Source organism: Ovis canadensis, chromosome X, assembly GCF_042477335.2.
Source record: "Ovis canadensis isolate MfBH-ARS-UI-01 breed Bighorn chromosome X, ARS-UI_OviCan_v2, whole genome shotgun sequence".
Classification (NCBI taxonomy): domain Eukaryota; kingdom Metazoa; phylum Chordata; class Mammalia; order Artiodactyla; family Bovidae; genus Ovis; species Ovis canadensis.
Genome location: NC_091727.1, coordinates 109,155,023 through 109,168,242, shown reverse-complemented (window position 1 = coordinate 109,168,242; position 13,220 = coordinate 109,155,023). Strand labels below are relative to the sequence as shown.

The following is a 13,220-nucleotide window of genomic DNA, read 5'->3' as shown; positions in this document are numbered from 1 at the left end:
TAAATTCCTGTGTCCCAAGATAACCTTTTTTGAGCCTCTGGAAAATCCAGTTGTTTTAGATTTTACACTCTGATCAAATCATTTTGGCACATTTTGATAGATAGTATTCTTTATTGATTAACTGTAAAAAAAAGACTTGGTTTTTTTAAAGCCTGTAATTTTTGTTGGTCCCTGGATGCTTCAAACAACCCATATTTATTTCTGAGTGTAGTCACTTTTAGTTTTTTGGCTGTGCAAATCTGCTTTGCAATAGATTTTTTCTGACTAATAGTTATACTTTCTCAGTATTTCACCTGGGAACATCTCCCTTTTAATAAGAAGAGGTAAAAACATCTGGATGAGTCAGAAAGAACGTCACACTTCCAAATGCTAAAAGTATATGGAATATTTCAATTATTAATTTGTACCTTTCATAGTCTTTCTTCATTGTTGACATATACATTTCATTTATTCTGGGCTGATCTGACTCTGGAAATAATTTTTCTATATAAAAGATGAATGTTCAAAGTGGCATTTGTAGTAATAAAAAAATGATACTAGCTAACACGTAAGAAGCTCTTCCTGTGTGCCAGACTCTGTTTTAATTGTTTACATGTGTCAACTCTTTTAATCCTCCATCCCCGTGCTTAAGTCATATTTTACAGATAAGAAAATGGAGGCATTCTACAGATAAATAACTGAGGCAAAGAGATGAGAAATAGGAAATAAATCATCTAGATGTACACAATAGGAAAAACATGCCCATATTTTTATAGTATAAAATATTCACATTTTGTATAAGAAAATCCAGAATGGTGGGTAGATTATAGAAGGAGCAATTTTCCTACAAACTCTGAGAAATACCGTTGCAGGAAAACCAAACCTGTTTGGGTAATTATTGTTTATTATCTGTTGTTCATTTGGAATGGAGCTGTGAATGCCATCCTTATTTGGGATGATAGGGTTTTATGGAGATCAAGGGAAAAACTGATTTTGGAGTATTTCCAGAATCATGGTTTGGTATGGAAAGGGGTGTGTATTCTGCTGCCGCGAATACTAATGGTAGTTTATGTATTATCTATTTGAAATGTGGAGAACAACACAGTAATTTATGGAAATTACATTTGTGTCATGCTATTGCAGCTAATGGACTATGACTGTATCTGTGATCTAAAATCAAGCCTGCACATCATAACCTGGTTATTTTGGCCACCTTAATAGCTGACTCAGATAATCATGTGGTTGATCTATATGACTCAGCTGAAATTATCTGTTGACATGACCAAAAATAAACTTAAAAAGCAAACTGGTCTTTTTTGTGACCTCTTGTCTACATGGTTATTGATTTTGGCAGTTATGTAGTTAATACTGCAATAGACCTACGATCATAGAGAATTTTGGTGAATATCCACACAGAAATGATAAAATAGTATCCACAAGCATCAGCATAGATGGAAAAAGGAGCTTCCTGGGAATCAGCATTGAATGCACTCAGCATTCTCCCTTGAAGACAGTAGTAGCTTTGATAAGAGTCTTGGAATTTCTACCACTTTCTTCCCTTGTGTGACAGTGATGCCTACATTCTTTTACGGAGAATGTGTGCAGCGGAACTAACTGGGAAGAAGCTCTATAAAAATCTTCACATTTCCCTTTTCTCATTAGTGAAACTATAGCCATTTAAACCCACATTTCACATGGAGGCTATATAAAAAGTGACTGATGGGTCAGCCCTATCACATTTTTAAAAGGATCCATTAAAACAAGACAAGACTTTATAGTTGAGTTAGAAAGACCTGTCATTTCTTAGTATCTTTCCTTCCATTAATGCAGCTTCGACATGCTTAACATTCATTTCAAGTAGTTTTGTTGCACAAGACAGATTTGGAGGTTAGCATAATGAAATGACTGTAAAATGCTGCACATTTAGTATTTATATAAATGTGTTAAAGGAACATATCATACTTTTGAAGGAATGTAAGTGGAGGCATGAAGTTAATGAAAGGAAATTAGCAACAAGAGAAACACAGACATAAAAACATTGCAAAATAATACACAATGCTCCTGTTATCTGTAATCAGAAGAAACTAGAGTTTCTGAGTTAATAATAAAATGTACTTTATGGCCTCTAAAATGATAATAAAAGTGAGCAATGTGCTGTAACCTTCATCCTGTAAGTAAATTTTGAAATCTGCACTTTACTAGCTTCACAAGATGAAGAGCTGGAACTGCAAACTGCTTCTCTTTTGCACCAACTCTTCATCATTCCTTTGCTTCCTTCTTTCTTCCAAAGTATGCATCATTCCTACACTCCACTCAATGCTGTGTCTATGACAGATTATTTTTTAAATGTGCAGAATCAATCTTCTGCTCTTCTAGTCTTCTATGATGGGCATAACTAACCATCTCCCCCAAACTTAAAACAAGGGCTTTCAGGCAGAAAAGACATGAAATAGTTGTAATAAAAAATCCTGCTATTACAATTAATTTATTATCACTCCACTACTGCTTTGAAGTGAATTTACAGGAGGATGAAGACCCTGCTCCTACATCAGTAAAGGAAAGGTTATTACTTTAAATGGAGCCCCCGAGCTCCTGTTATGTTTGATCCCATTCATTTTTTACCCTTTGTATATTTTATTCTTCTGCATATACTTTCTATTTTAAAAGAGGATCTGTATGTCAGCTAACCTGGAATGGATCCCCTGCCTCTTCTCCACAGGATTAATATCTTCAAATCTTAACAGGACAATAATGCTCATGGAATAATGTGTACACAGTGACCAGGTTCAAGTTAGCGTGTTCTTTCCATTTTCTCTGTTGTCATTCCCTGGAACCTTGTATCTTGAACTTGGCAGGCCCTCAGATGTCCCTGCAGCTCTAGAGAAAGTCAGCAGGGGGAGCATTTGTCTGGGAGGACTCGGACTCTGGACTGCTTAGCAGTTCTATCAACGTTTTACAAAGGAAATACATTTCAGATTAAAAAAAAAATTACAACCACTTGTCAATATCAGCAAGACATTGCGGAATAATACAACCAAAATATTTGCAAGTGGTGTAATCCTTAAGGAAAGCCCGTTAGGGGTTCAAAAAGGGATGTTGTCAGTTACTTCTCATCAGAAATCAGCTATCTGGCACCGACTACAATTTCAATCGGATTCCTAAAGAGGATTAGGAACTAAAACGCAAATGCAATATGAACTATTGATATTTGTGAAGCCAGAATGGTTAAGAGCAGCAAGTTTAAAAATGATAATCGCTACCATGTATTGAGAACTTACTATAGGTCAGGCACTGTGCTTTACATTTTATAGATGAGGAACTGAGCCTTAGCAAGATTTAGTTACTTGTCCCACGTTACACAACAACTAAGCAGATTGTGAATCTGGTGAGGTGAACTCCAACACCCACACACCTGATCACTTTGCTCCCTCCATCTGGCTACACCCACTGGCTATCTCCCCATGCCCCAATCAAGGGGAAAGAAGGTTGAAGGCAAGCAATCTCCTCATACTTTCTTCTCCTGACTCCCCCTAGAAATTCATTAGTGTATGAATACAACCTCAGCTTATTACATTGCTTACTCTCTCTATAGGTGATTTGGTCTCACCTGAATTGGTCACTCTGAACAACTGGGGTAGTTGAAAATATCAAACCCAATTGACATAGACTCTTTAAGCTTCTAGGTTTCTGTTCATAGCTCTATTTGATGGCAATGGAATCATGCTCAGTTTTCCTGGTGATGTCTCATTGCTGATTTCCCCGTCTTTTACTTTGAGTGAACACATGTTCAGTAGCATTCTTAAATGCTCACTGCCTACTTTCTTTAACAGCCAGCTGTTTTTTTCCCCTTGGAAAACAGCTCTTGGGGCTGAGCATGAGGGAAAGAATGGAACAAACAGTGTGCCATTAGGTCGATAGTGGGAGGCAGTGTGTGGTAGTGGAAATAATTGTACTGCTTGCTGGCTCTTAGAAACCCCATGACCTTGGCTTCCATGACATTATCTCTCCAGGCACTATTCCTTTGTCATGATGTGAGAAAAGCACTATGAAGTGGAAAGAGCATGGATTTTAGAACTAGAGTTTGAATACTGGCTTTGTCATTATTTGCAGGGCTAGGCAAATTGTTTCACCTGAGCATCAACTGCACCTGAAAAATAAGTATAATGCCCACCTCGTGGCAGTGTTTTGAGGATTGGAATTCATATTATAATACAGGTAAAGTGCCCAGATGCAGAGGGAACTCAGAGAAGGTTGTTGTTCCTGGGCCCTCAGTAAACAGAAGCAGTTGGATTAATTTATGTCTGAGATTTCCTCCTGCTATGATATTTGATAATTCTACTTTAAAATGTGGTCTCTTATAATGCCTTCAATTGCTTCAATTTTGATAAAAGCCAGAGTGTACAATGCATGCTCACATTCTGGGCTTGCTGGAAAGTTTGCATTCCAGGTATGGCCACTGAACAGAAATAAAGTATCATGCTGGCATTCACAGCTGAAGGCAACCACGAATCTTAGAGTGCAACTATGTGATTATTGGGAATTTCTAAATCAGTTAATAGAAAAGCACCTTACAGGGGGGTTTGCTGCTATACACTTAAGCACAAATATATAACCAGTAGCATTCTCAAGACAAGGAGAAACATGTTCCCTCCTTACTCGAGTGTAATAAGTATGCTAACAAGTATAACACATTATCAAGAGATTTAAAGATATAATTTCTTTTCAAGGACATAAAAGATAGTATTGAAGGAGAGAGTACTCATATGGTAGAAAATTTACAGTTTGTAAAGGTAATAATTTATTACTCAAAAGCACAGTAAGGATAATACTTGTTACTTTGCCAGGTTGAGTTGAAACCAGCATTCAGAAAAAAAAAAATGAAACAGAATCGTGAATATCAGAATGCATGGCACACTGTAAGGGTAATGTCTGGTGAAACTTGTATTATGTACATATATGCGTACTAAGTTGTGTTGGAAAATTTATTTCTGACTGAAGGCCATGCTCAAAACATTTGAAAGCCATTGGTCTATAGGACAGTGTTTAGTGCAGAATAATAAAATCTGTACCTTGAAAAAAGTACCTGATATATTTCAGTGCCACAGAAGAGCCACAGCTAAAATTCTGCTACAAAAAAATGAAAATAAAGAATCTTTCCAGCTTGTCATTTTTAGGCCATCATTTTAAGTTATTACTTAATGAGGCAATATGCATAAATACTTCTAAAAACAAATGACCTTTTAAGGGTCCAGTTTGAGTATGCACAGTAGTATGCAGCACTCCAGTGGGGCAATCACAAATTTAGTTTTGAAAATTCACTTACAGAAACCAATAAAATCTCCAACCTTAATAAGTCTTTAGCATTGCCTCAACCCAGATTACCAGTCATGTTAAAATCATTCAATTACAGGATCATCCAGAAACCTTATCTCTTGAAGTGAACATTAAAAAAAAAATCAGACAAGAAAGAAGAATGAACTCCCAGATGGTATCACAAAATGACACACATTCTAAGCACAAAAGGAACAGGGAGCGAAATAATTTGGAAAACCTGACCAAGCAGATGGAGGGTGGCAAAAAAGAATGACTTAGACAAATGAGGCTTGACCTACACATGTTATATTAAAAAGCTGCTGAAGATGGTCACCAGTGATTTATACTGGGAAATTTCATTTAAATGAAGGCAATATGCATAAATACTTAAAAACAAATGGATAATCCATTTGTGTTCCAAGTGGATAATCTCAAAATGATGTACTCTATAAAAACATGGTAGGTGACCTCCTGAGTCCTAGTTTAAATAAAGATCCCTATTGCCAACAAAGGTCCATCTAGTCAAGGCTATGGTTTTTCCAGTAGTCATGTATGGGTGTGAGAGTTAGACTATAAAGAAAGCTGAGGGCTGAAGAATTGATGCTTTTGAATTGTGGTGTTGGAGAAGACTCTGGAGAGTCCCTTGGACTGCAAGGCGATCCAACTAGTCCATCCTAAAGAAAATCAATCCTGAATATTCATTGGAAGGACTGATGCTGAAGCTGAAACTCCAATACTTTGGCCACCTGATGTGAAGAGCTGACTCATTTGAAAAGACCCTGATGCTGGGAAAGATTGAGGGCAGGAGGAGAAGGGGATGACAGAGGATGAGATGGTTGGATGACATCACCGACTCGATGGACATAAGTTTGAGTAAATTCCGGGAGTTGGTGATGGACAGGGAGGCCTGGTGTGCTTCAGTCCATGGGGTTGCAAAGAGTCAGACACGATTGAGCGACTGAACTGAACCAAACTGATGTTTGTGTAATTGACTCTGGTCAGTATTTGGATTCATGTTCAATTTTACCAAAGTTAAAACTTTTTATTTAAGAAAAAAACTCATTTTTTCTGATTATATAGATGTTACATTTGCTTATAATATTTTCTGATTATGAATCCACCACCACAGTTGTTTAGATGAGTCAACACTTTAAGTGGGTGAAGTCTAGGACATTAACATTCAATATCTTCAATAGCATCACTGAGATAAAATATGCATACCACAAAATCCACCAATGTCCGTGAGCAGTGAATGAATTTAGTAAATTAAGAGTTGGGCAACCATTGCCACAGTCCAGTTTGGGACCATTTCCATCACACTGAAAAGTTCCCTTGAGTCCATTTGTGGTTAATCTCCATAGGGATGGGACTAGGGTGAGGCAAGTGAGGCATTTGCCCCCCACACATTGAAGGAAGTGCCCAAATCTCATTAATCAAGATAAATAGCATTTTACTGCAATATTTTTTAAAAATCAAAATTAATACAAAAATTCATGATGAAAAAATAGCAAATTTTAAAATAAAAACTGGATCTGCCCCTTGTGCTTGCTGTACTCAGCCTCATTTGCCTCACCCTAATTCTGACCCCCATTCTAATCCCTTTCTGCTCCCTCCAAGGCCCCAGAAATCATTAACATGATTCCTGTTTCTATTGATTTGCCTATTCTGGACAAATGAAATAATATAATACGGGATAGTTAATAAATGGAATTTAAGAAATGGATTCATATGGTATGTGGCATTTTGCATCTGGCTTCTTTCATTTAGCATCATGTTTTCTAAGTCCATGTAGTAGCATGTATCAGTCTTTTTTTTTCTTTTAGTTCCTCAATAGTTTCCCATTCCAAATGTGGCATGGATATACCATTTTGATTATCCATTCATCTGTTGATGGACATTTGGGTTTCCACCTTTTGGCTATAATAAATCAAGTTCCTATGAACATTTGTGTGTAAGTCTTTGTGTGGATATATGTTTTCTTTTAGGTAGATAAGAGTGGAATTGCTGTGTCGTTTTAAGTATATGTCTAATTATAAGAGACTGCTAAACCGTTTTCCAGTCTGGTTGTAGCACTTTGCATTCACACTACTAATGGATGAGAGCTATAGTCATTCCACATCCTCGTTACACTTAGTATTGTCTGTCTTTTTGATTATAGCCATTCTATATAGGTTATATAGAGGTGTCTATGAGGCTATATAGAGGTGTCTCACTGTGATTTTCATTTGCATTACCCCTTTGACTAATGATGGTGAGCATCTTTTCATGAGATTATTAACCATTTGTATGTCTTCTTTGGAAAAATGTCTATTCAAATCTTTCATCCATTTTTATATTCAGGTTGCTTATCTTTTCATTGAATTGCATGAGATCTTTCTATATATTGGATAAAAGCCCTTTATCTTATCACATGTGATTTCCTAACATTTTGTCTCACTGTGGCTTATCTTTTCATTTTCTTAATGATGTTTTTTGAATTACCAAATGTTTTGAATTTTGATGAAGTCCAGTTTATCAGTTCCTACAGTGGATTGTGCTTTTTGTGTTCTGAAAATTCTTTGTCCAATCCAGGGTCATGTGGACTTCCTCTTGTGCTTTCTTTTAGAAATTTTATAGTTTTAGTGATTAAACTTGGATAAGGTACTATAGTGAAATAGTTCTAGGCAGTCAGAGAAAAAATGAAAAATAGAGGACCCTGAAAGGGGAAGGTAGAGTTTTAAAGAAGAGTTCTGTCTTCTTTTAAATTTTTTCTAGATTCAATCTCTGGACAAGTGAGAAAATGTTTTAGCTCAATTAGGAAAGCATGCTTGTTTGATCTGTTCAAGATTTAGAGTTAGCTTTATCTGAATAATATCAATATTAGCTGGCAATGTTGCCTTTATCCACAGTTCAAATGTTTGCTATAATATGTATGAATAGATGATGCCACAGAAATGCATGAAGGACATTCAAAGTGACAGTGATAACACACTTCATGGACGAAAGCAAACAAAATGGCTTGATGATAATTTGTCATTGGATGGAATGTTAAAGAAATCTGGACTTGAGATGAGTGAATACCAGATGTACATGAATGGATCATGGCCATAAAATGCAAGGAGGCATTGGGTATGGCATGGAAACAAACCTTGGAGAAATATCACATCCTTGCTGCATAAAGGCACCCAAGGAAAACCAAAGACTGTTAAATATTCCAAATTCATTTGGAGGATCAGGAGGGCTTTGTGGGTCACGAGGTTCCTCATTGTTGTCTTCCAAGTGCCATTCATAAGGGCTGAATCTGCTGACGAGGAAAAGAACTACGCTGACTCCAATGTAAGCAAAGACAATGCACATCCAGATTTCATAAGCCAGGGGATCCAGAAATGAGAATACGCCTGGCTTGGATTTCTGAGGCTTCTTTATCATGATGGAGATACCCAGGCTCATAAATGGCTTTGAGAAATCTATGACTTCTTCACGGACCAGCGTTATAGTGAGTGGAGCGACAGCTATATCAGCCCTCTGGAAAAAAAAACACACACACACACATTTTTTTTTTTTTTTTTACCATTAGAGACAATATTTCCATTAGTCATTTGCCACTTAATATACCTCTTTGGTAAAAACATTAAGTATTAAGTCACCACAACCAACTGATTTGTTAATCCTTTGGTTAGACAAGTAGTAGCATTCAGTGTTGGAGAAGGCAACGGCACCCTACTCCGGTACTCTTGCCTGGAAAATCCCATGGATGGAAGAGCCTGGTAGGCTGCGGTCCATGGGGTCGCTTAAGAGTCGGACACGACTGAGCAACTTCACTTTCCCTTTTCCCTTTCATGCACTGGAGAAGGAAATGGCAACCCACTCCAGTGTTCTTACCTGGAGAATCCCAGGGACGGGGGAGCCTGGTGGGCTGCCATCTATGGGGTCACACAGAGTCAGACACAACTGAAGCGACTTAGCAGCAGCAGCAGCATTCAGTGGGTCCTAAAGTACTTGATGGAAAGGACACTTTGTCCTCTGAGGCATATTGACTTAGGACAACTGATTCCATTTTTTTCCTACAATTTTTTTTGTTACTTTTCACCTCAACTTGTACTCCCCTGTTCTGTATCACTGTTTCATTTTTATATTCTTACTTTAATGTTCATGTTCTTATGTCTTATCTCCCTCACCTGACTGGGAATTCTTGTGGGAAAAGCATAATAGTCTATGCTTTTTATATGTGCCTCCCTCCTCACCATGGGGTGCCACGTAGGACCATAGTACTCAGTTTAATACTTGAGTGTTTGCCATCATTCTTATTGGTTTGAGAGTATATTTATAAAAACATTGTCCTTTAAAGGCAGGAATTCAATCTCCTATTTTTGTATTCATCACTGCAAAACATCCTAAAGAAATTGTAGATGCATAAAAAATAAGCTGTTGATTATTGACTATGAAATATGCAAACACGAAAGAATTCTGCATGGGCAGAGCAGTTATTAGAATACATATTAATTTATAGAGTAAGTCATCATTTCTAGTGATAAATATCAGTGTACTACTCACATGTACTGGAGCAATAAAATAAATGTGTCAGAAGCACACTGCATAATTAGCTCAGGCAAAGGCAGATGATGTTTTATATTAGTCCCATGAAAACAGGCACTAAGAACTTTTACACTTATTTGTCTTCCACCATAGTTCCCTTACATCAGTAGTAGGTTTTAGTCTGGATCCAGGCCTTAAAATGCTTAGTTAGAAAAATGCTTCTAACTAAGAAAAGGCTTTGACTGGTATATCAGGTATAAAGTGAAAACACCAATTTTGATGACAATTTTTTCTGTGTTAAATAGTTATGCCTTAATATCCCTACCTTTAGGCTTCCCTGGTGGCTCAGAGGTTAAAGCATCTGCTTGCAATGCGGCAGACCTGGGTTTGATCCCTGGGTTGGGAAGATCCCCTTGAGAAGGCAATGGCACTCCACTCCAGTATTCTTGCCTGGAGAATCCCATGGATGGAGGAGCCTGGTGGGCTACAGTCCACGGGGTCGCAAAGAGTCGGACCTGACTGAGCGACTTCATTTCACTTCACTTAGGGGATGAAGGATGAAATCTGAGACAGGGTGTATCTTTTAAAAAATGATGTTTTACTGCTGTGATGTACACATGGTGACTCAAACTGATTAAGAAACTCTCCTTAATTAATTGAAGGGGAAAGTCAGTAATAAACAGCCAGCTAACATGGGTTCAGTGCTTATTCTGTGTGAGGTGCTGTGCTAAGCCCCTTATGCATATTTAATTCTCGAAGCAGCCTTGAGGTTGGTACAAGGTCCTTCCCATGTTAGAGAAGGAGGAAGTGAGGCACTCAGAAGCTGGATTGAACTCTGGTCTTCAGATGCCAAAACTCACTCTTTTAACCACAATATTCTAATTCCAGAGATAATTGCAGATTTGTATTATATGTTAATTTACATACAATAATCAACCTCAGCCAATGACTCTCGAGTCCATTCCAGTGTATCTGAGTGCCTATTCTGTACCAAGCCCTATTCCTGGTGCTAGGGATGAAGCAGTAAGCAAGACAGACAAAACCTGCTGCAGAACATATGCATTTACTAAAGCCAATAGCCTGCTGACCAAACTAATCTTGACAGTTGAATACCACCTCAAACTCAACATGTCTAAACTTAAATCCATCATCTATCACTGTAATGGTGATTCTTGTTTACGTCTGTGACTGATGCTTCGTCCACACATTTCCCAGTCCCTAATCCTTACCAGTCCTGCCCTCTCTGTAGATGATCTTGTCTCTTCCTTTACGGAGAAGAAGGAAGCCACCTGATACAAGTTCTATCACCTCAGTGTCTTTCTTCTCCTCCTCAACCTATTGTTGTATCTTTTTCCATCCCTTCTGTCATCCCCATCACACAAGAAATAAACTTTCTTTCTAAGATTTAATCAACATCTTCCTTGCATCTCATACTCTTCTCTCTCTTAAAACTGAGCTCTGTTTATTCTCTTTTACTATTTTTTCCTTCTCAATCTATTCCAGTGGTTTTCAATGTTTGATTCCCTGACTAGGTGCATCTGAGTCACCTGGGAACTTGATAGATATACAATTCTCAGGCCCCGCTGCATGTTTATGACACAAGAGACCTGGGTGGGGCCTCAGGTGGCCTTCCAGGTGATCCTAATGCTTGCTGTAATTTGAAAACCATTGACAGATCCTATTCACTTAACGATTACCTCATACTCAGGTAATTCTGTTTACTGACCAAAAAAAAAAAAAGGAAACAAAACCCTCTTATTTTGATCCTACTTCCCTTTTAACCAACCATATGACATCACTCCTTATTGCCACCAAACTTCTTGAAAAAGTTGCCTTTACTATCTCTTGATTTTAACACAGTTTGCCTTATTAAACACCTGTGCTTGAACTTCTACTGCCCCCCAGCCCTCCAATTTAGTGAAATTGTTTCTTGAACTATATACTTGGTAATCAAACTCAAAGACCTTTCTGCAAACAATTCATATGACACCACAGGCCTTCGGCACTGTTGACCCTCTTGACTCTCTGATACTGAAGACTATGAGTTCTCCTCCTACCTTTCTGAAAATTCATTTTCTGTCTTTTCTTCCTAGTTCTGCTCTCTTAGTCAAGGTGTACCTTTGTACCCCCAGAGTCTATCATAGGTCCTGGTTTGGGAGATAATTAATGAAGGTTTGTGGAATAAGCAAGACTCTTTTAAGGTTCTGTTCTTCAGTATAATTGCCCATGACTTCAACTCGTCCCTCATTGCAGCTAACTCCTGAATCACCAGTTCCACGTTTCTAACTGGAGGAGAGCCAAACACAGATTTTAATCTATTTCACTCTTTCTGCCTGGGGCCAAACCAGTCATAGAAACAAAAGCAACTGAAGAGAATAGTATTGGCCAGAAAGCTCGTGGGAATTTTTGGCTTGAAAAGAGCTTTCTCATGCCAAGAGAATTTACAGCTAAAACCACCTTCTATTCCTGCCAATGTATTTTTACCTCCTGCTAAGAACATGCAAATGCCCCACTAGTATCATATCCTATTTGGTCTTATTTGATTTAATTACTTCATTTAACTAGTTTTTGATCTTTAAAGTCAAAATCCTGAGTAGTTCTAAGAGAAATGGCCTCTTTGTTTGTTTGTTTGTTTTGGAAGGAAGAACTAAGGGACATTTTTGTGAGAAAATCACTCTGGATTGAAATTAGGGAAATGGGTTGTTTTTCAAGCAAGTCAAGAAAGGATTTTGAGAATCTTGTCACCCTTTAAGAGAACAAAACCTAACTCAGTAACTGAAACACCCACTAGATGATAAGCACAGCTAAATGCCAACAAGATGAGGTTGGATAAAGTGGGGCTTCTTGTCTGGCTCCTAGGAATGTGCAGCAGAAAGAACAGATTCCCAAAGAAAGTCATTTTTAGTTTGAAGTACTTTTGAAGTTGACATGGGTTCGATCCCTTGGTGGGGAAGATCCCCTGGAGAAAGATGTGGCAACCCACTCCAGTATTCTTGCCTGGGAAATCCCATGGACAGAGAGAGGAGCCTGGCACACTATAGTCCATGTGGTCTCAAAGAGTCAGACATGACTGAGGAAACACACACACTTTTGAAGTCACATGTGACCACAGGAAGAAACTGCATCCCTCAGGCACTTGCCTTTTCTCTTCAGCCTGCCTTTTCTACCTTTACTGAATTGTTTCTTTCTAAGGAGCCTTTTCCAGAGAAGGCAATGGCACCCCACTCCAGTACTCTTGCCTGGAAAATTCCATGGACCGAGGAGCCTGGTAGGCTGCAATCCATGGGATCGCTGAGAGTTGGACACGACTCGGTGACTTCACTTTCACTTTTCACTTTCATGCATTGGAGAGGGAAGTGGCAACCCACTGCAGTGTTCTTGCCTGGAGAATCCCAGGGACTGGGGAGCCTGGT

General features: G+C 38.3%; 1 protein-coding gene across 2 annotated transcripts in view; it reads right to left on the bottom strand.

The window, feature by feature from the left end:
• The window catches only part of GRIA3 (glutamate ionotropic receptor AMPA type subunit 3), a 310,222-nt gene that overhangs the window by 62,244 nt on the left and 234,758 nt on the right, over nt 1-13,220 (bottom strand). For both annotated transcript variants that reach the window (XM_070290779.1, XM_070290780.1), the window contains exon 11: nt 8,420-8,796. In XM_070290779.1, the coding sequence (XP_070146880.1) occupies nt 8,420-8,796 (377 nt within the window). The remainder of the gene's footprint in view (nt 1-8,419; nt 8,797-13,220) is intronic.